Source organism: Dermacentor andersoni, chromosome 2 (assembly GCF_023375885.2).
Source record: "Dermacentor andersoni chromosome 2, qqDerAnde1_hic_scaffold, whole genome shotgun sequence".
In the NCBI taxonomy this organism is placed as follows: domain Eukaryota; kingdom Metazoa; phylum Arthropoda; class Arachnida; order Ixodida; family Ixodidae; genus Dermacentor; species Dermacentor andersoni.
The window spans coordinates 129,936,874-129,960,201 of NC_092815.1; the positions used below are offsets into that span (position 1 = coordinate 129,936,874).

The 23,328-nt window shown below is 44.9% G+C and overlaps 1 protein-coding gene across 1 annotated transcript in view; it reads left to right on the forward strand.

Annotated features, from left to right (window-relative positions):
- The first annotated feature begins 19,812 nt into the window (after nucleotides 1-19,812).
- Cog3 (conserved oligomeric Golgi complex subunit 3) overlaps nucleotides 19,813-23,328 on the forward strand; it is a 41,171-nt gene continuing 37,655 nt past the window's right edge. The window contains exons 1-7 of the mRNA XM_050187590.3: nucleotides 19,813-20,008; nucleotides 20,527-20,661; nucleotides 20,743-20,804; nucleotides 21,548-21,713; nucleotides 21,799-21,873; nucleotides 21,973-22,065; nucleotides 22,871-23,118. Of these exons, the coding sequence (XP_050043547.3) occupies nucleotides 19,823-20,008; nucleotides 20,527-20,661; nucleotides 20,743-20,804; nucleotides 21,548-21,713; nucleotides 21,799-21,873; nucleotides 21,973-22,065; nucleotides 22,871-23,118 (965 nt within the window). The 5' untranslated portion in view covers nucleotides 19,813-19,822. The remainder of the gene's footprint in view (nucleotides 20,009-20,526; nucleotides 20,662-20,742; nucleotides 20,805-21,547; nucleotides 21,714-21,798; nucleotides 21,874-21,972; nucleotides 22,066-22,870; nucleotides 23,119-23,328) is intronic.

Genomic DNA, 23,328 nt, shown 5'->3' on the forward strand with positions numbered 1-23,328 from the left:
GGCGTCAACGCTGCGTCGACTTCTGCATATGTGCTGATAAATGGCGAGGGGGAGGGGAGGAGGGGCGTTGCCTCGTTGTAATTGAGAGTAATTGAGACGTAACAATCAGTACTCACAATTGTGAATAAGGGATAATGTGCCATGTGTGCGCTATGTTTTTTTTTTCTTAATATATACTAAATGACTGGTGAATTAAGGTCGATGCATTTAGTCGGTGTGAAAAATTTGTGTGAAATACGAGCAAACGGTCGTCACGGTCACGCGCGCTGCCGAGTTCGAAATGAAGTCGGTGCACTGAACGACGTACTGAATTTTGCGCACTTGTGCACACTGCGTAGCAGCACGTAGCTGTACTTTGGACAGGTCGAACTTCAGTGAAGGGCCACTGGAAGAAACCACACAAGATATGTAAGCACAGGGTGGGGCATGCGACCGTCGCTACTACAGAGTGCCAGGCCGTGTATACCTCACACAATCGCGGCCAACGTCGACTGGACTGCAGCCGCAAGATTTTCGGCCTTATGCAAGTCTACTACACAATGCCACATAGCAATGCAGTTAGGTGCAAACTACTTCACGGAACATCGATTCCGCCAGTGTGTGGGATCTGCACATTATTTTTTTTGTCCTGTGCTTGATCACGTGTAAAGATTCTTTGTAGGTGAACAGTTTTCGGACGGTTACGGAGAAAGCGTACCCATTAGGGACTGCACTGATTGTGGCGCACCTAACGTGTTGGAAGTTGTATTACTTGTAATCGCATTTCGATAATGCAGTTGAATGATGTAACTAGTGTTCGCATACAGTGAAAATGATAGTTGATTTGGCGTCAATGTGATGCTAGCAAAAAAAAAAAAAAGTCTTCGAAGTGGCACGAAACAGCCGCGAAGCTATAATTACAAGTACTTTATAGCATCACTAAGTCGCTACGTACGCGTCCGCGCAAGAACAGCGTCCAAAAAAATTTGTTACAAGCAGGCACGCCGACACCATTATCGTCCTGGCGTGAGCGCTTCGAAATACCGCTCAGCCTCGGCGACGTCCTCTTTACGCAAGCGACGTGCACGCGTGCTTCCCGAATTATCAAAACGGACGGCCAGCTTTCGGAGTGCCGACGTTAACCCGCGCCACTTAAGTTCGTCAGGTCACGTCCAGCTCAGTTTGGTGCGCTGGAAACGCCTGTTCCTTAGCATTTACTTTGGAGTCAAAAGCGGTGGCTTAAAACTCTAATTGGACGGGACCGGATCACTGCGACAACCATGAATGGCTTTTAGGGGGTTGCCTTCGTCTCGACTGAAAGAAGGCCCAGAAAGGCATCCGTTCGTTAATGAGAAATTCGGAGGGAGGGAGAGATTTTTTGAAGGGTTGGGCCACTGCAATGCGGAATAGCCGTTCTGTATTTGTTCTGATGCGGCGCTGTCATGTAGTCATTTAAATACTCTTTTTTTTACCATTTACGTCCTTATGTGATAAGGCGTTCGAACACTTAAATTATCTTCAGTGTATCTTATCCTTATATTTAGAGGAGGGAGGAGGTGGGGGGGCCGAGGGGAGGGGCAGCTGAAGTAGGAGGTCCGTGCGAATCCACGTTAGCTTTTACGATTTCTCATTGTTAGCAGTCTTGTGAGCAGCAAATTTTTATGAGAACTCGCGTAAAAGTGTACTCTGCATGTAAAACAGGGTAATAATTTTTAGACCAAACTACACCTAAACGTACGAGCTGCGCATTTGATAAACTCATTCAGGACGCCAATAGATGACTACAGCTTGCTAAGGTGAATGAACAAAATTATTGAACTGTGCGCCAGCGCTGACGGAAGTTCCGCCAGAGTGATTATGATAGGAGATCCGTGCACTGTAGTATGCCTGTTTTAAAAGCACCGCGACTGCATGAAAGACGGCAGTAGTCTTCAGTCGCCTTCCTTGCGCTTGTGCGCACAGATTATCTGTATATTCTCTGCATTTCTGCCTTTCTCTTTCTGCAGTGCAGCTGACCAAGTGGCTACGCTGGTCTCTGCCTTTCATCTCTTTTCTCTCTATCTATCTATCTATCTATCTATCTATCTATCTATCTATCTATCTATCTATCTATCTATCTATCTATCTATCTATCTATCTATCTATCTATCTATCTATCTATCTATCTATCTATCTATCTATCTATCTATCTATCTATTTATCTTTGAAGGAAGCAAGAAACGCATGTGCGTTAACAGTAGCGTCAGCGTCACACCAGCCACAAATTAAGATAGACGAAGAAGTACCTCGCAGTCACCAGGGAGAAGTGCAGGAAATTCAGAGGAACGAAGAACACAGGCGGCACGTGGTTGGCATAATTTCACTAAGTTGGTCGACTTCAAGCGTAGAGAAATTGGCCCGCTGCTAGAAAAATGTTTTAGATGTTCCCGTTTCTTTGCACCTTCCTTGTTGTTCAGACATTCGAGGTGTTCATGTAGGGCATGCACTTCCGGAAGTTCATAGGTATACAGTGATACAAACACCGTGGAGCGGCTTGACTGGCCCTTGACAATTGTGCTGTATACTGGTGCGGCCGGCTACTATAAGGGCATGTGTTAGAGCTGCCCCGAGTTTTCCCGGCTTTGTCTCTTCAAAGACAAAGCCGGCAATATTATTACTAATATGGATGAGATCGTTCAAGTGGCTGAGGAGTTGTATAGAGATTTATACAGAACCAGTGGCACCCACGACGAAAATGGAAGAGATAATAGTCTAGAAGAATTTGAAATCCCACAAGTAATGCCGGAAGAAGTAAAGAAAGCATTGGGAGCTATGCAAAGGGGGAAGGCAGCTGGGGAGAATCAGGTAACAGCAGATTTGTTGAAGGATGGTGGGCAGATTGTTCTAGAGAAACTGGCCACCCTGTATACGCAATGCCTCATGACCTCGAGCGAACCGGAATCTTGGAAGAACGCTAACATAATGCTAATCCATAAGAAAGGGGACGCCAAAGACTTGAAAAATTATAGACCGATCAGCTTACTGCCAGTTGCCTACAAACTATTTACTAGGGTAATCGCAAATAGAATCAGGAACACCTTAGACTTCTGTCAAGCAAAGGACCAGGCAGGATTCCGTAAAGGCTACTCAACAATAGACACTATCAATCAGGTGATAAATAAATGTGCGGTATATAACCAACCCTTATATATAGCTTTTATTGATTACGAGAAAGCGTTTGATTCTGTCGAAACCTCAGCAGTCATGGAGGCATTACGGAATCAGGGTGTAGATGAGCCATATGTAAAAATACTGGAAGATATCTATAGCGGCTCCACAGCCACCGTAGTCCTCCACAAAGAAAGCAACAAAATCCCAATAAAGAAAGGCGTCAGGCAGGGAGATAGGATCTCTCCAATGCTATTCACAGCGTGTTTACACGAGGTATTCCGAGACCTGGATTGGGAAGAATTTGGGATAAGAGTTAATGGGGAATACCTTAGTAACTTTCGATTCGCTGATGATGTTTGCCTTGCTTAGTAACTCAGGGGACCAACTGCAATGGATGCTCACTGGCCTGGAGAGGCAAAGGAGAAGGATGGGTCTAAAAATTAATCTGCAGAAAACTAAAGTAATGTTTAATAGTCTCGGAAGAGAACAGCGGTTTACGATAGGTAGCGAGGCACTGGAAGTGGTAAGGGAATACATCTACTTAGGACAGGTAGTGACGGCGGATCCGGATCGTGAGACTGAATAAGAATAAGAATGGGCTGGGGTGCATTTGGTAGGCATTCTCAGATCATGAACAGCAGGTTGCCATTATCCCTCAAGAGAAAAGTGCATAACAGCTGCGTCTTACCAGTACTCACGTACGGGGCAGAAACCTGGAGGCTTACTAAAAGGGTTCTACTTAAATTGAGGATGACACAACGAGCTATGGAAAGAAGAATGATAGGTGTAACGTTAAGGGATAAGAGCAGATTGGGTGAGGGAACAAACGCGAGTTGATGACATCTTAGTTGAAATCAAGAAAAAGAAATGGGCATGGGTAGGACATGTAATGAGGAGGGAAGATAACCGATGGTCATTAAAGGTTACCGACTGGATTCCAAGGGAAGGGAGGCGTATCAGGGGGCGGCAGAAAGTTAGGTGGGCTGATGAGATTAAGAAGTTTGCAGGGACAACATGGCCACAATTAGTACATGACCGGGGTAGTTGGAGAAGTATGGGAGAGGCCTTTGCCCTGCAGTGGGTGTAACTAGGCTGATTAAATTTTATTAAATTATTGGGTTTTACTTGCAAAAACCACTTTCTGATTATGAGGCACGCCGTAGTGGAGGACTCCGGAAATTTCGACCACCTGGGGTTCTTTAACGTACACCTAAATCTAAGCACACGGGTGTTTTCGCATTTCGGCACCGTCGAAATTCGGCCGCCGTGGCCGGGATTCGATCTCGCGACCTCGTGCTCAGCAGCCCAACACCATAGCCACTGAGCAACCACGGCGGGTAACCAGGCTGATGATGATGATGATGATGATGATGATGATGATGATGATGATGATGATGTTTTCCCAGTGTCGCGAGAGCGAAATGTCGCACGCAGTTTGCACATCATGGGGTCCATCTCATGAGTCGTGGGCAGGCAACGTTTCAGAGTGCGTGATTTAATTGCATGCGGTCGTAATTCGCCGCGCACCTACTCGAAAGAAACAGGGGCCGAATTCACGAAGCTTTTCGTTCGTAAGCGCTCTTTTGCCACTCTCTGGTCGCCTTCGCAAAGGATATTCCCAGCATCAGGATTGGCTTGAATTTGCTCCTACGAACACTACCATGCGTAAGAGCTTGTTGTGAATGCGGGCCCAGCTTCGCTGAAAATTGGTCTGCGATTATGCAAGGGCGCACGGGTGTGCTGGTTCTTGTTAGTTGTCGGCTCAATACATGACTCATATTCATGAGGGTGGGTAGGTTGGTTTCGGTGGGTCGGTCGGTCAATTCTTTCAGTCCTTCTTGTTATATTTTTTTATGATAGGTAAAAATTCGCATCCACCCGAATCATAGCACGAAGCTGCAAACTCATACTGGTTTCTAAGGGGAAAAAAGCCTCGCAGTTGAAGCGCCGCTTCGCAGTTTCGGGCTTTTGCGGAACTGAGTGACTATTTTTTTTAATGATACGAGCTTTGCAACCTTTTTGTGACATCGGTTACACTTCCCCGCTCGGAACGCGCCGTGGTTGCTTAGTGGCTATAGTGTTCGGCTGCTAAGCACAATCGAGGTCGCGGAATCGAATCCCGGCCACGGCGGCCGCATTTCGATCGGGACAAAACGCGAAAACACCCGTGTACTTAGGTTTAAGTGCACGTTAAAGAACCCCAGGTGGTCCATATTTCCGGAGTCCCCCACTACGGCGCGCCTCATAATCAGAAAGTGGTTTCGGCACTTAAAACCCCATAATTTAACTTCCCCGCTCCGAAAAAAAAGTAGAGCGCGAAATGAAGTGGTAAACGCTGAGTCAAGAAACTCGAACATATTAACACGTATGCTTATTTATCTTTTTCGGGTGACCGCTTTTCACCGTCTTACAAATGTTATCGCTCAGCGCGGGACGCGCCCGCATGTATCGGAAGTTTCTCGAATGTTATCGATGGTTCTGTTGACACCAAAGCTTGTGTAATCTGATTGCATGTGCGACGAGAATTGTGTAGAACACGCGGGCACCACCTATTACTGTGGAACCTTCGATGACTCGTGTATAAAAGCCGTCGCGCTTTACCTGCAGATCAGATTTCGACGATCGCCGACCGTGTTCGCCACTATTGCCGTGCTTTGAGTGTAACTTTCTTTTGTGGGCACAAGTTCGCCCAATAAAAAGTTAGTTTTGTCATTCATAGTTTTGCCGCTGTATTATTCACCGTCACTACTACGTGACATCTGGTGGAGGTGCTAGTGCATGTATGTTCATGTGTGTTTATGTTCATGTTCAAGATCGCGAAGAAGGAGGTATGCCCCCTCCCACGGATAGACGACGCATTGGATCGGCTCTGCAACGCTAAATACTTCTCGTCGATGGGTCTCAAGACTGGCTACTGGCAAATAGAAGTCGACGAGAGGGATTGCGAAAAGACCGCCTTCATCACGCCAGACGGCCTCTATGAATGCAAGGTCATGCCATTCGGGTTGTGATCGGTGCCTGCAACGTTCCAGCGCGTCATGGGCACGGTGTTAGTAGAATTAAAGAGGCAGACCTGTCTTGTTTACGTTGACGACGTCGTCGTCTTCGCTTAAAATTTCGACGATCACCTTAGGCGACTTGCGACAGTAGTAGAGGCCATCAAGTCATCAGGGCTCACTCTGAAGCCGGAAAAGTGCCGCTTCGATTACGACGAGCTGCTTTTCTTGGGCCACGTCATCAGCAAATCTGGAGTCCGCCCCGATCCGCAGAAGACAGCTGCCATCGCATAGTTCCAGCAAACCGTCGACACGAAGGCAGTGCGTAGATTCCTTGGCATGTGTGCCTACTGCAGGCGCTTTGTCGAGGACTTTTCACTCATCGCTGAGCCGCTGACACATCTAACTAAATGTCAAGTCGAGTTCAAGTGGAAAACGCCACAGGCCGACGGATTTCATGAACTCAAACGACGCATGCAGTCGCCGCCGGAACTTGCGCACTTCGACGAGTACGCCCATACAGAAATCCACACTAACGCCAGTAGCCTAGGCCTCGGTGCCGCCCTAGTCCAGAGGAAAGACGGACTTGAACGGGTGATAGCTTACGCCAACCGGTCGCTGCCAAAAGCGGAGGGCAATTATTCTGCGACCGCAAAGGAATGCCTCGCCATCATTTGGGCTACAGCGAAATTCCACCCTTGCCTATATGGCAGGCCGTTCAAAGTCTTCGGCAACCATCACGCGTTTTGTTGGCCAGTGAACTTAAAGGACCCTTCAGGATGCCTGGCGCGGTGGAGCCTCAGACTGCAAGAATACCACCTGGTGTTAAGAGCGCAAAACGTATACGGGACACAAGACTAGAAGACGACACCACAAGCGCTGACTTTCAAGAACGTTTATTTGAAAGAAACACGGCTTCTTATACCTTCGCCCACACGTGTCACAGACGCGTCATTGCACATCATGTGAGACGGCGTGCCTCATAACTGGAGCGGGGTATTTGCACGTAAAACCCCATGATTTAATCTAATTTAGTAGTGGCCATTTTACCGAACCGGCTATACCTTTCACTGATCGCGCAGTTTCTTAATAGAATAACAGTCGTGAATAGCCGAGTGCAGCGCTTCTCTCCCACACCGCCACGTGCCACACGTACACTTTCTTTGCTCGCAGAGGTTCGAAGGCATTTGTAGCCATGCGCATCGATGTTATGTATACACGTGTATCGGGCCATTTCTCCCATGCACCGTGACTCTGCAGTGAATGGACTGTGCTTTACCGTCGTGTTCTCCGGGGTCGATCGAAGATGCTCGCCTCCCGACTCCGGAAGTGGTCACAGCCAGCGAAAATGCAAATGCTCAACTGTTTGTCCAGCCCCGAGCGGGCTCGCTGCTTGTCGGTCTGCCCTATGCATTAATTAGTATTCGACCGCCCCAGGCTTCAGATCGGGGCCGAGAGGGAGGGCTGTTTCGGAACTATAAGCTCTCACACGTGAGAGAAAATTTGCGCGCGCCCGAGCCCGACGGCTCGAGCGCTGGGACCTCTGCGGTCATAGACGCACCCCCGGCCGGACTTCGCAGAGCGCGAGCCGCCGACGTGAGCCTCTGTATGGTCGATAGCGGCGTGCGAGGCCTGAATAATCGACGACTTCGGAGGCTCGGAAGTGGAATATTTAGGGGAGAAATCCCCGAAGTAGACGAAGAAGTTTGCGGGAGCGAATAATTAGCTTAGAAGCGAGCGCGTTTGCATTGTTTGGTAATTCACGGCACAACGACGCGGTGCGGATACAGGAAGGTGTTTAGCCAATAAGAAGGCGGAAACGTTGGTTCAAATGGGATGAATGCAAATCTGAAGGAACGGCGAGGTGGTGCAGCGTTCAAGTAAGGCCCGTAAAGGTGACGTTATGTACTACAAGCAGTAGGGGCAGTACGCGTGCGAAGCTGTTCCTAAGCTTGTACAGCTCGCCGACGTAAAGTTTGACATCTTGCTCGCAAGCGCTTACTCTATACATACAACGGCAGGCCGGCTGCAGAGTTTGATATGGACGCGTTACACTAGCGTTGAAGTGCGTATAGGCCGCCTACGCAGCTGTTCAATAGGGCTGAAGGAGTTATTCGTCGGAAAGTTACGCATATACGTGGCATCTAAGGCGAAGTAGTTCAATTCCGGGGGTGTAACCAGAGGGTCGTCTACGCAGCCGGCGCCCAGCTATTTCTTCACTTTCCCACCTACCTAGTTATTCGTATAAATGCTAACTTCAAAGGCACTCTTTGCGTCCCAGTGCAAGATGTGCAGCCTTCTCAGCACAAGGAATTCGTAACATGCAGTTTTTTTATGCGATACTGCAGACCTCATGTGGTTCAAGCAGGGTGGTAAAAACTAAAACATTCAATATTCGGAACGCCAAGAAATAGTAGTGCAAGTCAATAAAATACGGGTATGATCACTAACATCAGACAGGCAGAATATGGCGAACATGAATAGAAGGACACGACTATACAACGTTGGCAACGGCATTTCCAAAATATTAATTTTCAAACACTTCTTCTGCTAATGAATTGCATTCCGTGATTGTTCGCGGGAAATATGAATATTTATATTCGTTTGTTTGTGCAAAGTAGGGGGCTAAGGTGTATTTATGCTTGTGGTGGGTTTTCCGTGTAACTGAGTGCGTGACGGAATGGTCTGGAGAGATTCCAGATTCCCTATGAAGCAGTGAATGAAGAAAGTTTAATCGAGAAATTTTTCGCCTTACGTGGAGGGGCTGAATTCGGTTAGAAACCATTAGAGCAGAGGGAGAGTCAGTACTTAGATACTGGTTGTAAATGAAACGCACCGCACGTCTCTGCACTTTTTCCAGTTCTGGAATGGCGTGTGGGTCCCAGACTATTTCTGCATATTCGAGTTTCGGCCTGATGAGATATATATATATACCACTTTCTTAACGCTCCTTGGTGTTCCTTGAAGTTTGTGCCTCACGAGGCATAGGTTTAGTTTTGCAGATGACGTGATATAGTTAATGCGGTCAGCCCTACTAAGCTGGGAAATAATCATCATAACACCTAATTATCGTAACATGTAACATCAGAAATAGGTCTGTTAAGGGAGTTGTCAAACTTCAGTGGCTTTCTTTTTTAGTGTGTGCTCATGGATACCATTTTTTCTGTATTAAGCACAATTCCCCATTTGTCGCACCAGTTCATAACACCGTTCAGCGCAGTATTAAGTAAGGTTTGATCAGAAGGTGAGTGTATCGGTTTATAAGGCATGAAATCATCTGCAAACCAATTAATAGCAACACTGGAATCAATAACAGGCACTGTATTGTTCACATTCATGCACAAAATAAAAGTATGGGTCCAAATGCACTTCCTTGAGGAACACCTGAGGAGACAGGAAGAACTGAGGAACAAGCGCCATTAACTTCTACAAATTGTTTACGGTGTTTCCAATAGGCGGAAATCCAGTTAATGAGGGCTATAGGGACACCAACTGTCTTATGCTTGAGAATCAGTTTATTGTGCGGGACCTTGTTAAACGCCTTACTAACATCAAGAGAAATTGTGTCTACCTCTCCTGGAGTTACCAAAAGAAGAGCTGAAATGATGAATGGCCGTAACTAATTGTGGGATAGTAGAAAACCTTCCTCTGAAACCGTGCTGGTAGGGGCTCAAAGCTGCGTTGGTGTTTGATATCTGAATAATGTGTCCAGTGACAATGCGCTAAACAATGCGCTCAAGCGCATTGTCACATAACAAGCGAATGTAAGAAAAATGGGACGGTAGTTTCTGACACAGAACCGGTCTCCTTTCTTATAAACAGGAACAACTTTCCCTGTAAGCCAGTCAGAAGGCAACGAAAAAGATAAGAATGAGACACGAAAAATTAAAGTTAAAAAAGGCACAACATACTGTGCACAGCGGCGCAAGAATGCATTTGGGACATTGTCAGGACCAACAGAACATTTGAGGTCTAACTTAAGCCGCATTTCAACCTCATCTTCATAGGATACAAAGACTCCATCATCAACCGATAGATCGCATTGGATCTCAGGATAATCATCTTTAGAAAACACGGAACGAAAGTAACTATATAAAATGTTTAGCAAAGATTTATGACATGTGACAACATTTCCGTTTACAAAAACCTAATCTAGGCTTATGGGAGCTTCGAATGTGACTCCAAAATTTCTGCGGGTCATTTTTTATAAACAGTTTCGTGTACTATCTGCCCGTATGGTTTCAGCGAACTACATGAAAGTTTCCAATAACAGCAGCACTGGTGGCGTGCGACATCCTGTAATCCTGTGGAATTGAGAAAAACTACCAGGGCAAACTCTGGTTCTGCGATCTGCCACGGGAATAATGGGTGTAGCACAAATGGCTTTGACCAATCTACATGCTTGTTGCTTCGGACATTGTTGTGACGTTCTTTATCACGCTTTACATTTCTAAATATTCAAGCGATCATGGCCTTCTAAGCACAGCAAACCAATTGGCTTATGTGTTCAGGCAGAACCCTTGCGAATTGTTGCATATATAAGATATCCTTTTCTTTTATCTCTAACATCTTTCTAAGTACCCTGTGGCATGTAGCACAATCCTACTTATTGAAGTAGGTTATTCTCAGAGGCAGGCATTATATACTCGAGAAATCAAAATAAATATTTGGCTAATTAACGAATTAAGGCTTTGAATTTTTTTTGTTTATGTAGCCCCTATAGAGCAACAAAAGGACGGCTCGTGAATATTTAGTAATCACCTACAATTTTCTGATTTATTAAGAACTTAATTAATAATAACTAATTACGCGATCAGGCCAAGTACAAACAATAGTCTGATTGGCTCCAAACGACGGAAAATAACATTACTTGGGTTCTGTCCGGCTACGTGGCGTTTGCTTATTTTTAAGTCTTGGTGCATGATCGTTGGGACACCATGTATGTATGTATGTATGTGTGTATGTATGTATGTATGTATGTATGTATGTATGTATGTATGTATGTATGTATGTATGTATGTATGCATGTATGTATGTGGGATAAGAAAAGAGCAGATTGGGTGAGGGAACAAACGCGAGTTAATGACATCTTAGTTGCAATCAAGAAAAAGAAATGGGCAAGGGCAGGACATGTAATGAGGACGGTAGATAACCGATGGTCATTAAGGGTTACGGACTGGATTCCAAGGGAAGGGAAGCGTAGCAGGGGACGGCCGAAAGTTAGGTGGGTGGATGAGATTAAGAAGTTTGCAGGGACAACATGGCCACAATTAGTACAGGACAGGGTTAGTTGGAGAAGTATGGGAGAGGCCTTTGCCCTGCAGTGGGTTTAACCAAGCTGCTGCTGCTGCTGATGATGATGATGATGTATGTATGTATGTATGTATGTATGTATGTATGTATGTATGTATGTATGTATGTATGTATGTATGTATGTATGAACGCGAAGAAGGAAAACCAAGGGGCCCAATTTTTATGTCATATCCTAAGAAACCAACAAACAATGACACCAAGGATAGCTTAGGGCAAATGAACTGCAGTTCTTAATTCTATTAAAGAAAGGATAAATAAATGGCAATGAAAGTGGACGAAAAAACAACTTAACACAGGTGGGATACGATCCCACGTCTTCGCAGCGTGCGATGCGCTTACCAAATGAGCTTCCGTGGCGCCGTTTTCAGATCCATTTTCTGGAGTGTTTTTGTTTTACTACTAGAACTAACCCTGGAAGTGTTAGCCAGCGCCACCACTCAAAAACATTAGCGGTGGATGTGGAACATCCTTTCTGCCGCAGGTGTGACGACAACTGGTCAATGAACCCACACATAAGCTACCTGAAGGCAGGCACGTACGCAGGATAATTTTTCGGGGGGGGGGGGGGGGGGGGGGCAACTCAAGGTAACCTTTCTTTGCAAATGAGGGAGAGGGTACCTTTACTAGTACAAATGTGAATAATGCCCACAATTCGCCATAAAGACGCATAAACCCGCAAAAGAGAATAGAAATAACGTGTATCTCACAGGTACGCCTATGAGATCATTCACAGAACGCTCATAGCGTTCTGTGAATGATCTTTGGAAGAATTATAGCAAAATGTATATTTGCGGAACAACCACAGTTCTTTTGGATCCCTCCTTTACTGCTCTACCAAATGCCAAAACCGACTCGTGTTGTTATTGGGGTGGTTGCGTAACGATGCCTGGTCACCAGTCCCGATGCCTGTCACTTAATTTCGGGGGGGGGGGGGGGGGGGGCGCTCCCTCTCAATGGGTACGTACCTGCCTGAAGGCATCAATGTTGCCGTATTCGAGACCCTTCTTATGTAATGAACTTGAAGAAAGGGAATCGAAGGGCCCGATTTTTATTATATGATAGGAACACAACAAATATATATATATATGTATATATATATATATATATATATATATATATATATATATATATATATATATATCGTTGCTCGCTTGGTTTACAAAGTCTTTCAATAGCGCGATTCTTCACCTGTGATCACTTCACCTTCACCTGTATTCACTTGGAATCGCTGTCCGACAAAAGAAAAACCATTAGATTAAGTTTCGTCGCCAACTTTACTTCGGGAAACTTGAAGTACAATCGCGCGACTACGTTGTTAAGTGCATATCTTATTTTTTTACTATTTTTTATAGAGTTCGCCGACATAAACACAGCCTTTACGTAAAACCAACATTTGCATAACCAATGTCTTCGAAGCTATCTTCTTTTATGAAAACTATCGCTGAATGCAATGCATTGTCCCAAAAAAATGTTTATTTGTTGCCACCAATTGTTTGAACGTATTCTTGGTTGGCCATCTTATTATCTTTCGTGACCTTTGTATATTTTTGTTTGTTCACTTTTTCAGTTTTGTGTATAATAATGTTAGCGTCGCACTTCTCTGTGCACACACCTGCCACTGCCATTTTTTTTTTTTTCTCGACCTGCTTCGTGCAACGCCTTACGTCCTCGCGACATCGTTGGGTATTTCTCACGCTATGCATCCGCCTGATTTGATGTTTTCATTTCCGCATGTTTTATACACGCATCTTGACTGAAGCTTCGTTTCCCGTGCACTCGAACATATGCGCCGGATCTGGAAAATTTTTCTTTTTCTTTTTCTTTTTTCCTTTGCTTAAGCCGGCATTGCCGCGAGTGTGACGTCATCATTCTATACTCGGCCGTTATCGATGAGCACATGAATTCGGAAAGTATGCGCCGTATTGAAATTAACCAGAGACATTAGTACAGTGCATAGAGCATTCGAGTGCACTGCAATATTTCACCTAAACTCATGTCAATTTTTCAGGTCATCCTAATCAACCACTGTTGTGTGACGTACGGGTGAAAACAAATGCGAGCTGACCGGAAACCTTTTGGTGCCATTTATTGGTATCAGCAGCGTCCAATTGAAGGATAAAAATTGACAGTTTCACCCAAGGGCAAAGTACTGACTGCGATAGCAACGTTAAGCGTAGTGCTTGAACTTCTCCAAATGTACGCGGGTCCGACTAACGCGGACGCGACATTGGCGGGCGCGGCAAAATTTCTGGCACCCTTAAAAGCTTTAACGCCCCGTGTAGGGCCTGCAATGACGTCGCACAGACGTCACGCTGCCCGTGAAGAGCCGCGCCAGTAAAATTGCATCACTTTCAGATTTGAGCAGTGGCATTGTCTTGCACTTTCGATATTTAATAGTCAGGGAAGATTCATGATCAAAAAAAGCAATCGCTGTGAATGTTATGTTTCATGACATTTGTTTGTGTGCTGCCGTTCTTAAGATTCTGAGGAATAATTTAGTCAATAACGTAAGACCTGATATGAGCAACTGTAGTGATTGAATAGTACACGTACCAATATAACCCACGTGCTGTATTGATAAGCGTACAGCATACATATATTACCAAAATATATGCGGATCCCCACAATGTCGCTGATGGTAAAGGTTTGCTTGGAGTACAGTGCACTAGAAAATATTGGGTAGTGGAAGAAGCGGCGGCCCGGGCGCGAGGCATGTTGCGTAGAAGCTCACCAGATGGCGCGCATGCTCACACCCCGAGCACCGGCTGAAGGAGTATGCGGCAGAAAGCAGCAAGCGAGTGCGGCGGCACAGAGTTTCAGAATGCTGCGTTCATTTTTCCTCAAGCCAAATATGTAAATATGGTTTTATGTAAGCAACCACAAGATCTGTAGCATGGGATGGTAGGGCACGGCACGTACCTGCAATGCCTGTTATCGCGATACACGCACTTCGTGCCCCCCCCCTCCCCCTGCAGCGGCAGAGTGCACTTCTAGAATTAAAATTTAACTTCTTTTTTTTACCCAGCTGCAGCAGTAACAAGTCCCGTTCGTAACATAGAAAATCTATTTGTGCTGAATGCATGCATACTGCTGCATTTTATCATGCAGCAGCAAGCGATGAACATGCGCATTTCAGAAGCATGAGCCTCCTGAAGACGGTTTATTTCAGTCGCAGTATCGGTGGGTAGGGGGAGGCATTTTCAAGAAACATACTGCAACAGAAGAGTTCCACGGTAGGGAGTACACAATACCATTTCACATACTTATGCATAGCGGCTCAACTTCAGATATCTTGAGGTCTCCCGACTCTTACCTTTGGAACGGTTTAAGGACTTCACAAAAAAGTGCAGCCGTGTGGTAACATACAAAGCTACAACCTTCACCGTCAATGCTTCTGCATGGCTGGCGCACCCTATCCGGTCTTGGCGGTTTCTCTTAACAATTAAGAGCAATAACATCCATAACACTCTCGTGATGCATATCCTGTGTGCTGAATGTGGCTGTGAAAAGATTTTCTGATCTTCGAATAAACCTGAAAAGCCATCCGGTTGGGTACAGTAGGCCACCACTGTCTCGCAGCCTGGTGTACTGAGCGGCAGCAAGACGATGAACATCCTCTTTTGTGAGAAGCAATTTGTGGCATTCATCACACTCCAATTTCAACAGAAACTTCCTGGCAACATAACCACAAATGTAAAAAATGAGCCGGTCGTCACTTTTTGCTTGAGCACATGAAACATGGTCTGGTACAGGACTCTGCTTTTGATGCTCTGCAGTGGGAATGTCATCATCATCAAGAAGGCTTTGGATTAGGTCCCTTTTGCCAGGTTTTGGGCCTTCCATCATGTCTGGCTCAAGTAGGGATGTAAGAACACCCGGCTCAGCATTCTTATTAGCAACAGATCTGGCAAGCCCATAAAAACTTAGGCAAGACACAGTAATGAGAAACTGTTGGGATGTTGGATGGGTATTGCAACCGCTTGACTGTCGTGCTATACCGAAGAGATTTTCAACTGGGTCCTGACTCAGCTTTGAGGTCATTAAGTATTTGTAGCTAAAATTCTTTGTCAGGTAGGTCAGCAACAACAGAACACTTGCAGCTGTCACTCTCAGGCCAACAGCAGTAGATGCGGACAGGAATCCACCTCGACCACCTGCATGCAGCTCCCATTCGGTTAGGTACGTCAAAAACGAAAGAAGCTTTTCCACAGAAGCAGATTCTGGCCGCACGGCTTGGCTTGGAAATTACCGCACGGCTTGGCGGTAACTGTGTTTGCGCAGTCAGTCGTAAACATCAGCACTCTTTTGTGAAAAAGAGCAAATGGATTTGTTCTCACACCTGTCGTGGAAAACAGGACTCCATCGAAGTCAACCGCATCAAGTCGTGTCCACCTCTTCGGTACGGTCACACTGTTTACGAGCGTTTGAAGATCACGCTGAGGCACTGTCACATCCAGGCTGTCGTTGCCGTCCGCACCATGATCTAGGGATGATGAATCATGAATGTCGCAATGAGACAAACGCACCTTCTTCGTACGTGCAGCTCGGCACACAGCAACGCGTTTTCTCTCTGGTCTTCTCTGACGCATTTCCTTTGCGAGGTAGGATGGCAAATCGGGCAGGAGCGTGGGCACCGCGTCGTCGGTCAGCGCCGGTTTACCTCGAGGAATCTTTACTTCCTTACCGTTGATGAAATGAGCATAGTCGCGCAAAATAAAATGCGCTTCAAAGTGCCTCTCACACACACTTGAAGTCTCGGAGAGTGGCTTATCTTTGCGGTGAAGATTCCTCGCCCATTGTCTTTAGGCACTCCAAAAAGAGAGAACGTGCGCCCATTTACTTTCCGAAAACCAGGATACCCGGCCGCTCTTGCATCCGGGCGCATAACAATGCGTATCGCTTTTTTTCTTCTTCTCTTCCATTATCCAAAAAGCAACAACAGGGCTGCATCGAACTGAGCAACAGTCACGCTCGGCACTCTCAGTAGCTTCACTAGCAAAAATGCGAAAAGCACGCTGGCTCGTAGCACTAAGAATGACACGGTAAAGCGCACGTGGGCAACGCGAGCTCCAACCGGCACGGTCTCCTCGGGAAGAGCACACCAGCGCCCCTAGCGGGAGTCTTCGCTCTTGGCTTCACGCTGCCTGTGCGCCCAGCCCTCCGCTCTTTCCACTACCCAATACTTCTAGTTCACTGTACTTGGAGTGTCCATAGAATTCTTATAGCAGTAACAAAAGATAACATATTCAATGTTTATAGGATGTGTTATGCAACGCGCAGAGAAATATCTTATTTTACTTATGCAGACACTTTTTTTGTTGTGTGCCAGAGAACTTGCTGCACTCTGCCATTAACATTCAATAACGTGTTCCATCCCAGCGTAATGCGCACAATCCGCTGTCGCGTATCGGGCTTGCAGGGTGCCATGTACGCATGTACTTGCTCTTCTCATGAAGCATGAGCACGTGGCCCTTTGAGGCTTGTAAACAGCGTCACTTCCACCCGCAGATACAGGCAGCATGCTTGCTCGATATGGAGCGGGGTGAAATACAGCCTAAAAAAAGCCTTTGCTAATGAAGAAAACTGTACAAAGGGTGTAATCGTGCAATTGCACCGTAGATCAGCCTGAAAAACAAACAAAAATTACTATTTTCTCAACCGAACTGTACAAAGAATGCCTATGAATACGGCTATCAGCATTCTTTTTTCAATTTTTTTAATGTCTTCCCACATGTATCTGAAGTTCACAATTGAAGATTTAGTTGCCAGTTAGACAACCTGTCCCGTTCTTCTTCTTTTGTGCTTGATGTTTAGGCTATACTACGTGTTATAAATCCTAGAAATATTTTGTCCGGGTTTGGCCTTCTACCTACAGAAAAAAACGAGTTCAGATTAAAAATATAGCGAAAGTGTCAACTCTTAATACTCATCCAAGAATAAATACACTAACTGAAGTGGAAAAGCAAGGAACTACTGTAGGTTTCACGCTCAAGTTTCGGTAAGTTCCATGTCACATCGGACACTGGTGAAGATGATGCACTTACAGCGTTCTGACACTCTCACCCCCCAAAAGCTAAGGTTCGAAAGAGCGATCAACTCACCAAGGCCGACATCCGTGGTCACTTTCAGACGCTTTGCATTCCGTCACATTAACTCGGTGATGTGACCAAGCGGTTTCGTCGAGAGGAAGCCCGAGTGCTACATCGGATAAGGACAGTATCTACATACACGACAGCGCAGATATACATTAAGGGGTATAATACCTCAGGCCAACTTCTTCGCGTTTTCTCAATAAGTTCTCCTGTCTCGCTTTCTCCCCTTTCCATTGTGTGCTCTTAATGCCATGCAGGATGCAGTAAACATTGAACGCTTCCTTTGGTTGTGCCCATGATACTGGGCTGAAGTTGTGATACGCTTCTTGAGAGTCTACAAAAGAAAACTATTTCCCGTGCGTGTTTGCAACACCTGTTGCGCCCAGAATGATCTGTCGTAGATAGCAAGGAAGTTTTCGTTTCCTCTTTGCATTCCTTAGGGATACTAGTTTGTGGCAGGCCAAACAAGACAGGTGATCAAAGAAGATAGTGAGTTGAAGTGATTAACAGTGGCTGAGCGATAGATGTCGCTCGCGCCATCCTTGGCTACAGCGACGTCCCTTGTTCGTACCATTGTCTGTTAAAAGTTTGTTGACATGCTTCAGAGACACTGCAAGATACGCTCGGGCAGAGAAATTGCCGGCCTCGATCGCCAGGCTAGACCGCCTGTAGCTACCACCAAAGTTTGCGGTTTCTTATTTTTTTTTTCTTCACACAGCAGGCTTAATAAATATTTCTTCCTAAGGTGTGAAGTCATATAATCATGGCACAAATGAAGAAAGGCGGGTAACAAAACATACTCGAAAGCCTCCCTCCTCCTGTACATGCGTCTTGTCCTGCCTCGTCATTTTCATTTGTCAAAGAAATGTCGCGCGTATTCGGTGAGAAAGCTGACATGGTGTGAACTTCAGTAATAATCCTTATATCGTGGGAAGCAATTTCTCATGGGCACTCTTACAAAATAAACCATGTTGAACGTACGGCGCCTTAGTATTGGTATAAGTTCGAGCGGTATGTATTCCCGCATATGTGCTAGAAAAATTACACGCGCGTTAACACTTTGTTGTCATGATGCTCACACTGATCTCCACAAGAGGAGGTCAGTTTAGTTTAGTGAAGGTCAGTGGCTGTTCACTACACTAACATCACAGTAATGGTATAATAACAGTGCAGTAACTTCTATATAATTGGTAATTATATTATCTTGGTGATTCACTTACGATATTTCACTTATATAGGGCCCTACAACCTTACTTTTCTTTTTTTCTTTCTGTTTTACAATTATGAAGCCTGAAATATATTGGCACAAATATATCCTGAGAAGCCAACAAAAAAAGACACCAAGGACAACACGGGAAATTACTTGTACTGATTAATTGACGTAAAAACATTATAAATTAATGGAATTGAAAGTGGATGAAGAACTAACTTGCCGCAGGTCCCACGATCCCACGTCTTCGCATTACGCGTGCGATGCTCCAACCAATTGAGCTACCGCGGCACCGCTTTTTCGTCCACTTTCTTGGGTATTTATTTGTTAGTACTACAACACTAGAACTAACCTTGGGAGTGTAAGCCAGCGCCACCACTCACAAACCTTAACGGCGGATGTCGAACATCCTCTCTGGCACAGGCGTCACGAGCACGTAATCTTTCTGGGTGAAGGCAGCTGTGCTACCTGAGGCATAAATGTTGCCGTATTCGAGACCCTCGTTATGTAATGGACGAGAAGAAAGGGGGTTAACCGAGGGACCCGATGTTTATTAATCATGTCCTGAGAGGCCAACAAACTAAGACGCCAATGACAACATAGGCGAAAATACGTGTACTTACTAATTGAATTAAAGCAATGCGAAGACATGGGATCGTTCCCCACATGCGGCGAGTTGTTTTTTCATCCACTTTCTATTCCATTCATTTATAACTTCACTATTTCAATTAGTCAGTACAAGTAATTTCTCCTGTGTTGTCCTTGGTGTCTTTGTTTGTTGGCTCCTTATGATATGATTAATAAAAATCGGGCCCCTCGGTTAACCCCCTTTCTTTTCGTTCATTGAAACAAGTAGCAGCTTTAAATCTCGCGCTTTAAACGTGGTGGCAGTGGTGCTGCCATCTCACGACATATAAAACATATTCACTGGAGCACTTTAGTTTTTAGACAAATTATTTACAGTTTGCTCACGTCTACGCCTATTTGAGCTTATAACTTTTTAGAAAAATGTTTTTTGTAGTAACAAGATCTGTATTTTACATTTAGAACCCATCGCCACGCCCCCATCTCTAACCGGAACCATGGTTGCCGTGATGCATACATGTGGCAACATGGCATCCGCGATGCATGTAAACATGAAGGAAATCAAGGATAACTTAGAAAACTGGGAGCACCCGTCTGAACCTCTGGCACCCATCACCGAAAAACAAGCTGAAGGCGTATCTCAGCTTATGGCCCATGTTACAGAGCGTCCTATGCCCGTTGGTGTAAGTACAATTTTTCCGGGTCTAATTATGCCATGAAACGATGTCGTACGATGTTACTCTGCTGGTGCAGAGTTGTTTCTACGTTTTTTGACAACATTAGACGCCCACAAAATCGCGATAATCAATGCGTCACGTGTAGCTAAAGAATCCTTGTAATGCGAAAAAGAAATTTGTCAACATACGCAGCTGGCACTTCAAAGAGCTCGCTGCAAATAGCTACGCACTCCAAGAAGCGCGATCAAATGTTTTCAAACCATTCTTTCGCTTATGCGGTTCATCTCTCCCATTATAAAGTCCTTTTACAACTCCTTAAAGGAAGGATGTGTCGATCGCGTAAATAAATAACGTCGGCATTCTGAGTTATGTGTACTACACCGATTCCTTGTCACTTGAGTTGCTGCCACTACGTCAATATAGTTGGCCGATCGTTGCTCAATACCTTCACAGATCTTTCAACTTATTGCTTTTGCATCATTACGTTTCTGTTCGTAATTGCATATAACAAAAAAAAATTACAGATGCCACCGAAGTTGTCAATGACGCCAGACCACACAACGCGCAAAGCAATGCCACTTGTTCCAGAGCTGTCTGAGCTTCCGGAATGCTTGCAAAATGTTCTGAAAGGAGACGTGGTGATCACAAATGCACAACAGGTACGCAGATAACCGCTTCAACGTTGTCACGCCTCGTGACTGCAAGCCACATTGTGTGTCATATTAAATCTTTTCTTCTAGTTCCTGACGTGGTTCTCGGAGGTGGAAGAAAAAATGATGGAGGAGAGTGACTGGGAATACACGTACGGATTCGCTCATTTCTGCTCTTGCATTTTTTTTTATCGGATGGCATACTTTACGGCGAATATTGCTGGTTGATTAGAGGCTACACTTTGTCCCGCTCTATGGATGAGATACATGGTCGCTTAGTTAATTATGCACAAGGTCACACGTTTGTTGAGTAGAATATATCTGACGTCACGTCTAATCGACCAAAAGAGATGTGCACCAATGTATAGAGCTTCCTACAACGATTATTAGAGGGTACTGACGTGCCAACCTTATGCTACCATGGGAATTACTGGTGGTGATTAAATAGGCTTGTCTCTATGTAATCCTTGTGCTGTGGCTTCAATCATTTTTGTGAAGTTATTTATTGCTCCTTATATTTTTTTTTTAATTTCCAGCACACACAGTTTTCTAAACACAGGAAGGCAACTAGTCTCTGCGAACATGCATAGTCACGGCAAATAGTGGCATTCATAACATAATACCTTGTTGAAAAACAACAATTTGAAAATTCGCAAATCTATTTGAGGCCAGTAGGATGTAATTTAAGCAAATTTGTTTACTGACCATCATCACTATGCTGCCTTAACTGCCATAATTGTGGCTCCCAAGGACACTAGCACCACAGTTCCTCTAGTAGTTCTTGTAGGAAATACCATGCAGCAAGGAAACATTACTCCAAATCGACTTGTGAAATTCATAGTTAGCTTTTACATTGTCCAGACATGAAGTTGTGTTTCCTTGTGGTTCTGAACAGGAACTACATCGACGTGGTGGCATCGTACCGGGAGAAATGTTGCGAACTGCTACGTGAGATTGATGCGTCGATGGCGCAACTAAGGTTGCTGCAAGAGGAGTATGAGTTTGTGTCCAACAAGACAAATGCACTTCATGAAGCCTGCGAGCACCTACTGGATGAACAGGTACCTTAAGACAATTCTATTATCTTCTATTTCATCTACACTGTCTTGTTCATTATTAATGACATCTTGTCAATTTGTTTTTCAGTCAAAACTGATGAACGCTGTTGAAACCATTGCCGAAAAACTGCGGTACTTTACAGAATTGGACTCATTATCTCAAGTAAGATCCAAAGGTTCCTTTTTTTTTTTTTTTTATCGTGAATAACCATTACCTTACTATGACTGTGTCTTCTCTCTTTTCCATTTCTTCTTGATTCAGAAAATGGCATCCCCGGATATTTCCATCCTGAGTGAAACTTTCATACCTATGTTGACGAGACTGGATGAGTGCATCAGCTATCTCGAATCAAATGTAAGTGTGCCATGTCATCTTGTCATTTACACGCTTTATGTGTTATACAGCTATGTTCCTATGTGGATGACGATGGTAGTTATGAACATAAAATTTAGTGTATTTATGTCTGTAGCCTTTGAGGCATTCATCAGGGTTCGCTATAATGGTCGAGGGTTACTCTCTTTCCATTGTTGGGACGTCTCTGTTGCTCCTTTCACAAAGCAACACTTGAAACACAGAGAAGTCATGGTTTTCTTCCCCACTACTGGCAGGTTGTCTTTGATTCTACCCTTCTTTGCAGTGTAAATGTGAGAAAAATACAATCCCGCTTCTTGCTTATCTCAAAACTCTGCAGTACATCTATGCCTTCCGTGTTTTCAATGATGGCTTGCGCCTTTAGTAGAATTCACCTAGGTAATGCAAGCATGCACTAATTGAAAAAGGTGCCTTTCATGACTGATTAGTTGGTCTTAGTGTACAGAAGTTCAACCTGGGTAGGAGGGATACTCTATTGGGATGCCGTGGATCAAGGTTGATTATACAGCATTCTTCAGTGTGGGACAGTTTCGGATTACGATTGAGCAGAATGTGTTCGATGGGGCCTATAATTGAACAAGTAACCTCGTGCTCTGTAGTATGACGACGCCATAACTACCGACCTACCTATTAGAACCCATCCCACACCGCCCATTAGAAGCATTTTGTTCTTGCCTTATTTCGGAAATTTGTGCTTTTCACTCTGTTTGGCCTGCAATTAAACACTTGAAGAGACCTTGATCTACAGCAGGCTCTTAAATACTGTTGCTGGTTTGTGCTCTTTCAGCCACAATACAAAGAAGCAGGGACCTACTTGGTAAAGTTCAAGCACATGCAGTGGCAAGCACTGGAGATGATTCGTTCGTATGTGACAAGCACTCTGGAGCACACGACACATCAAGTCTTGTCCCGCAAGGACCCGCTGTGCTCTACCGACAATTCTTTTGCTCTCCTGTATGGCAAGTTTAGGACTCATGCACCAAGAATTCACTCTCTGGTGGGCCAGATTGAAGAACGTGTGGAACGAAATGCTGAGTGAGTGTCCAACTTCCTTTCTTTGTTTCTTTTATATCGCCTACTCTTGAAAAATGTAATGCTGCCAGTGGTTGCTAGTTTTAATCAGCTCACTTACTACCGAGAAAAAATTTGTCAATTTAGACTGGTGTATCACTGTTTCAAAGAGGTGTACGTAGTATTTGGCTCAAAAGGGTTGACCACTAGCGAAGAAAATGAAGGTCGCACTTC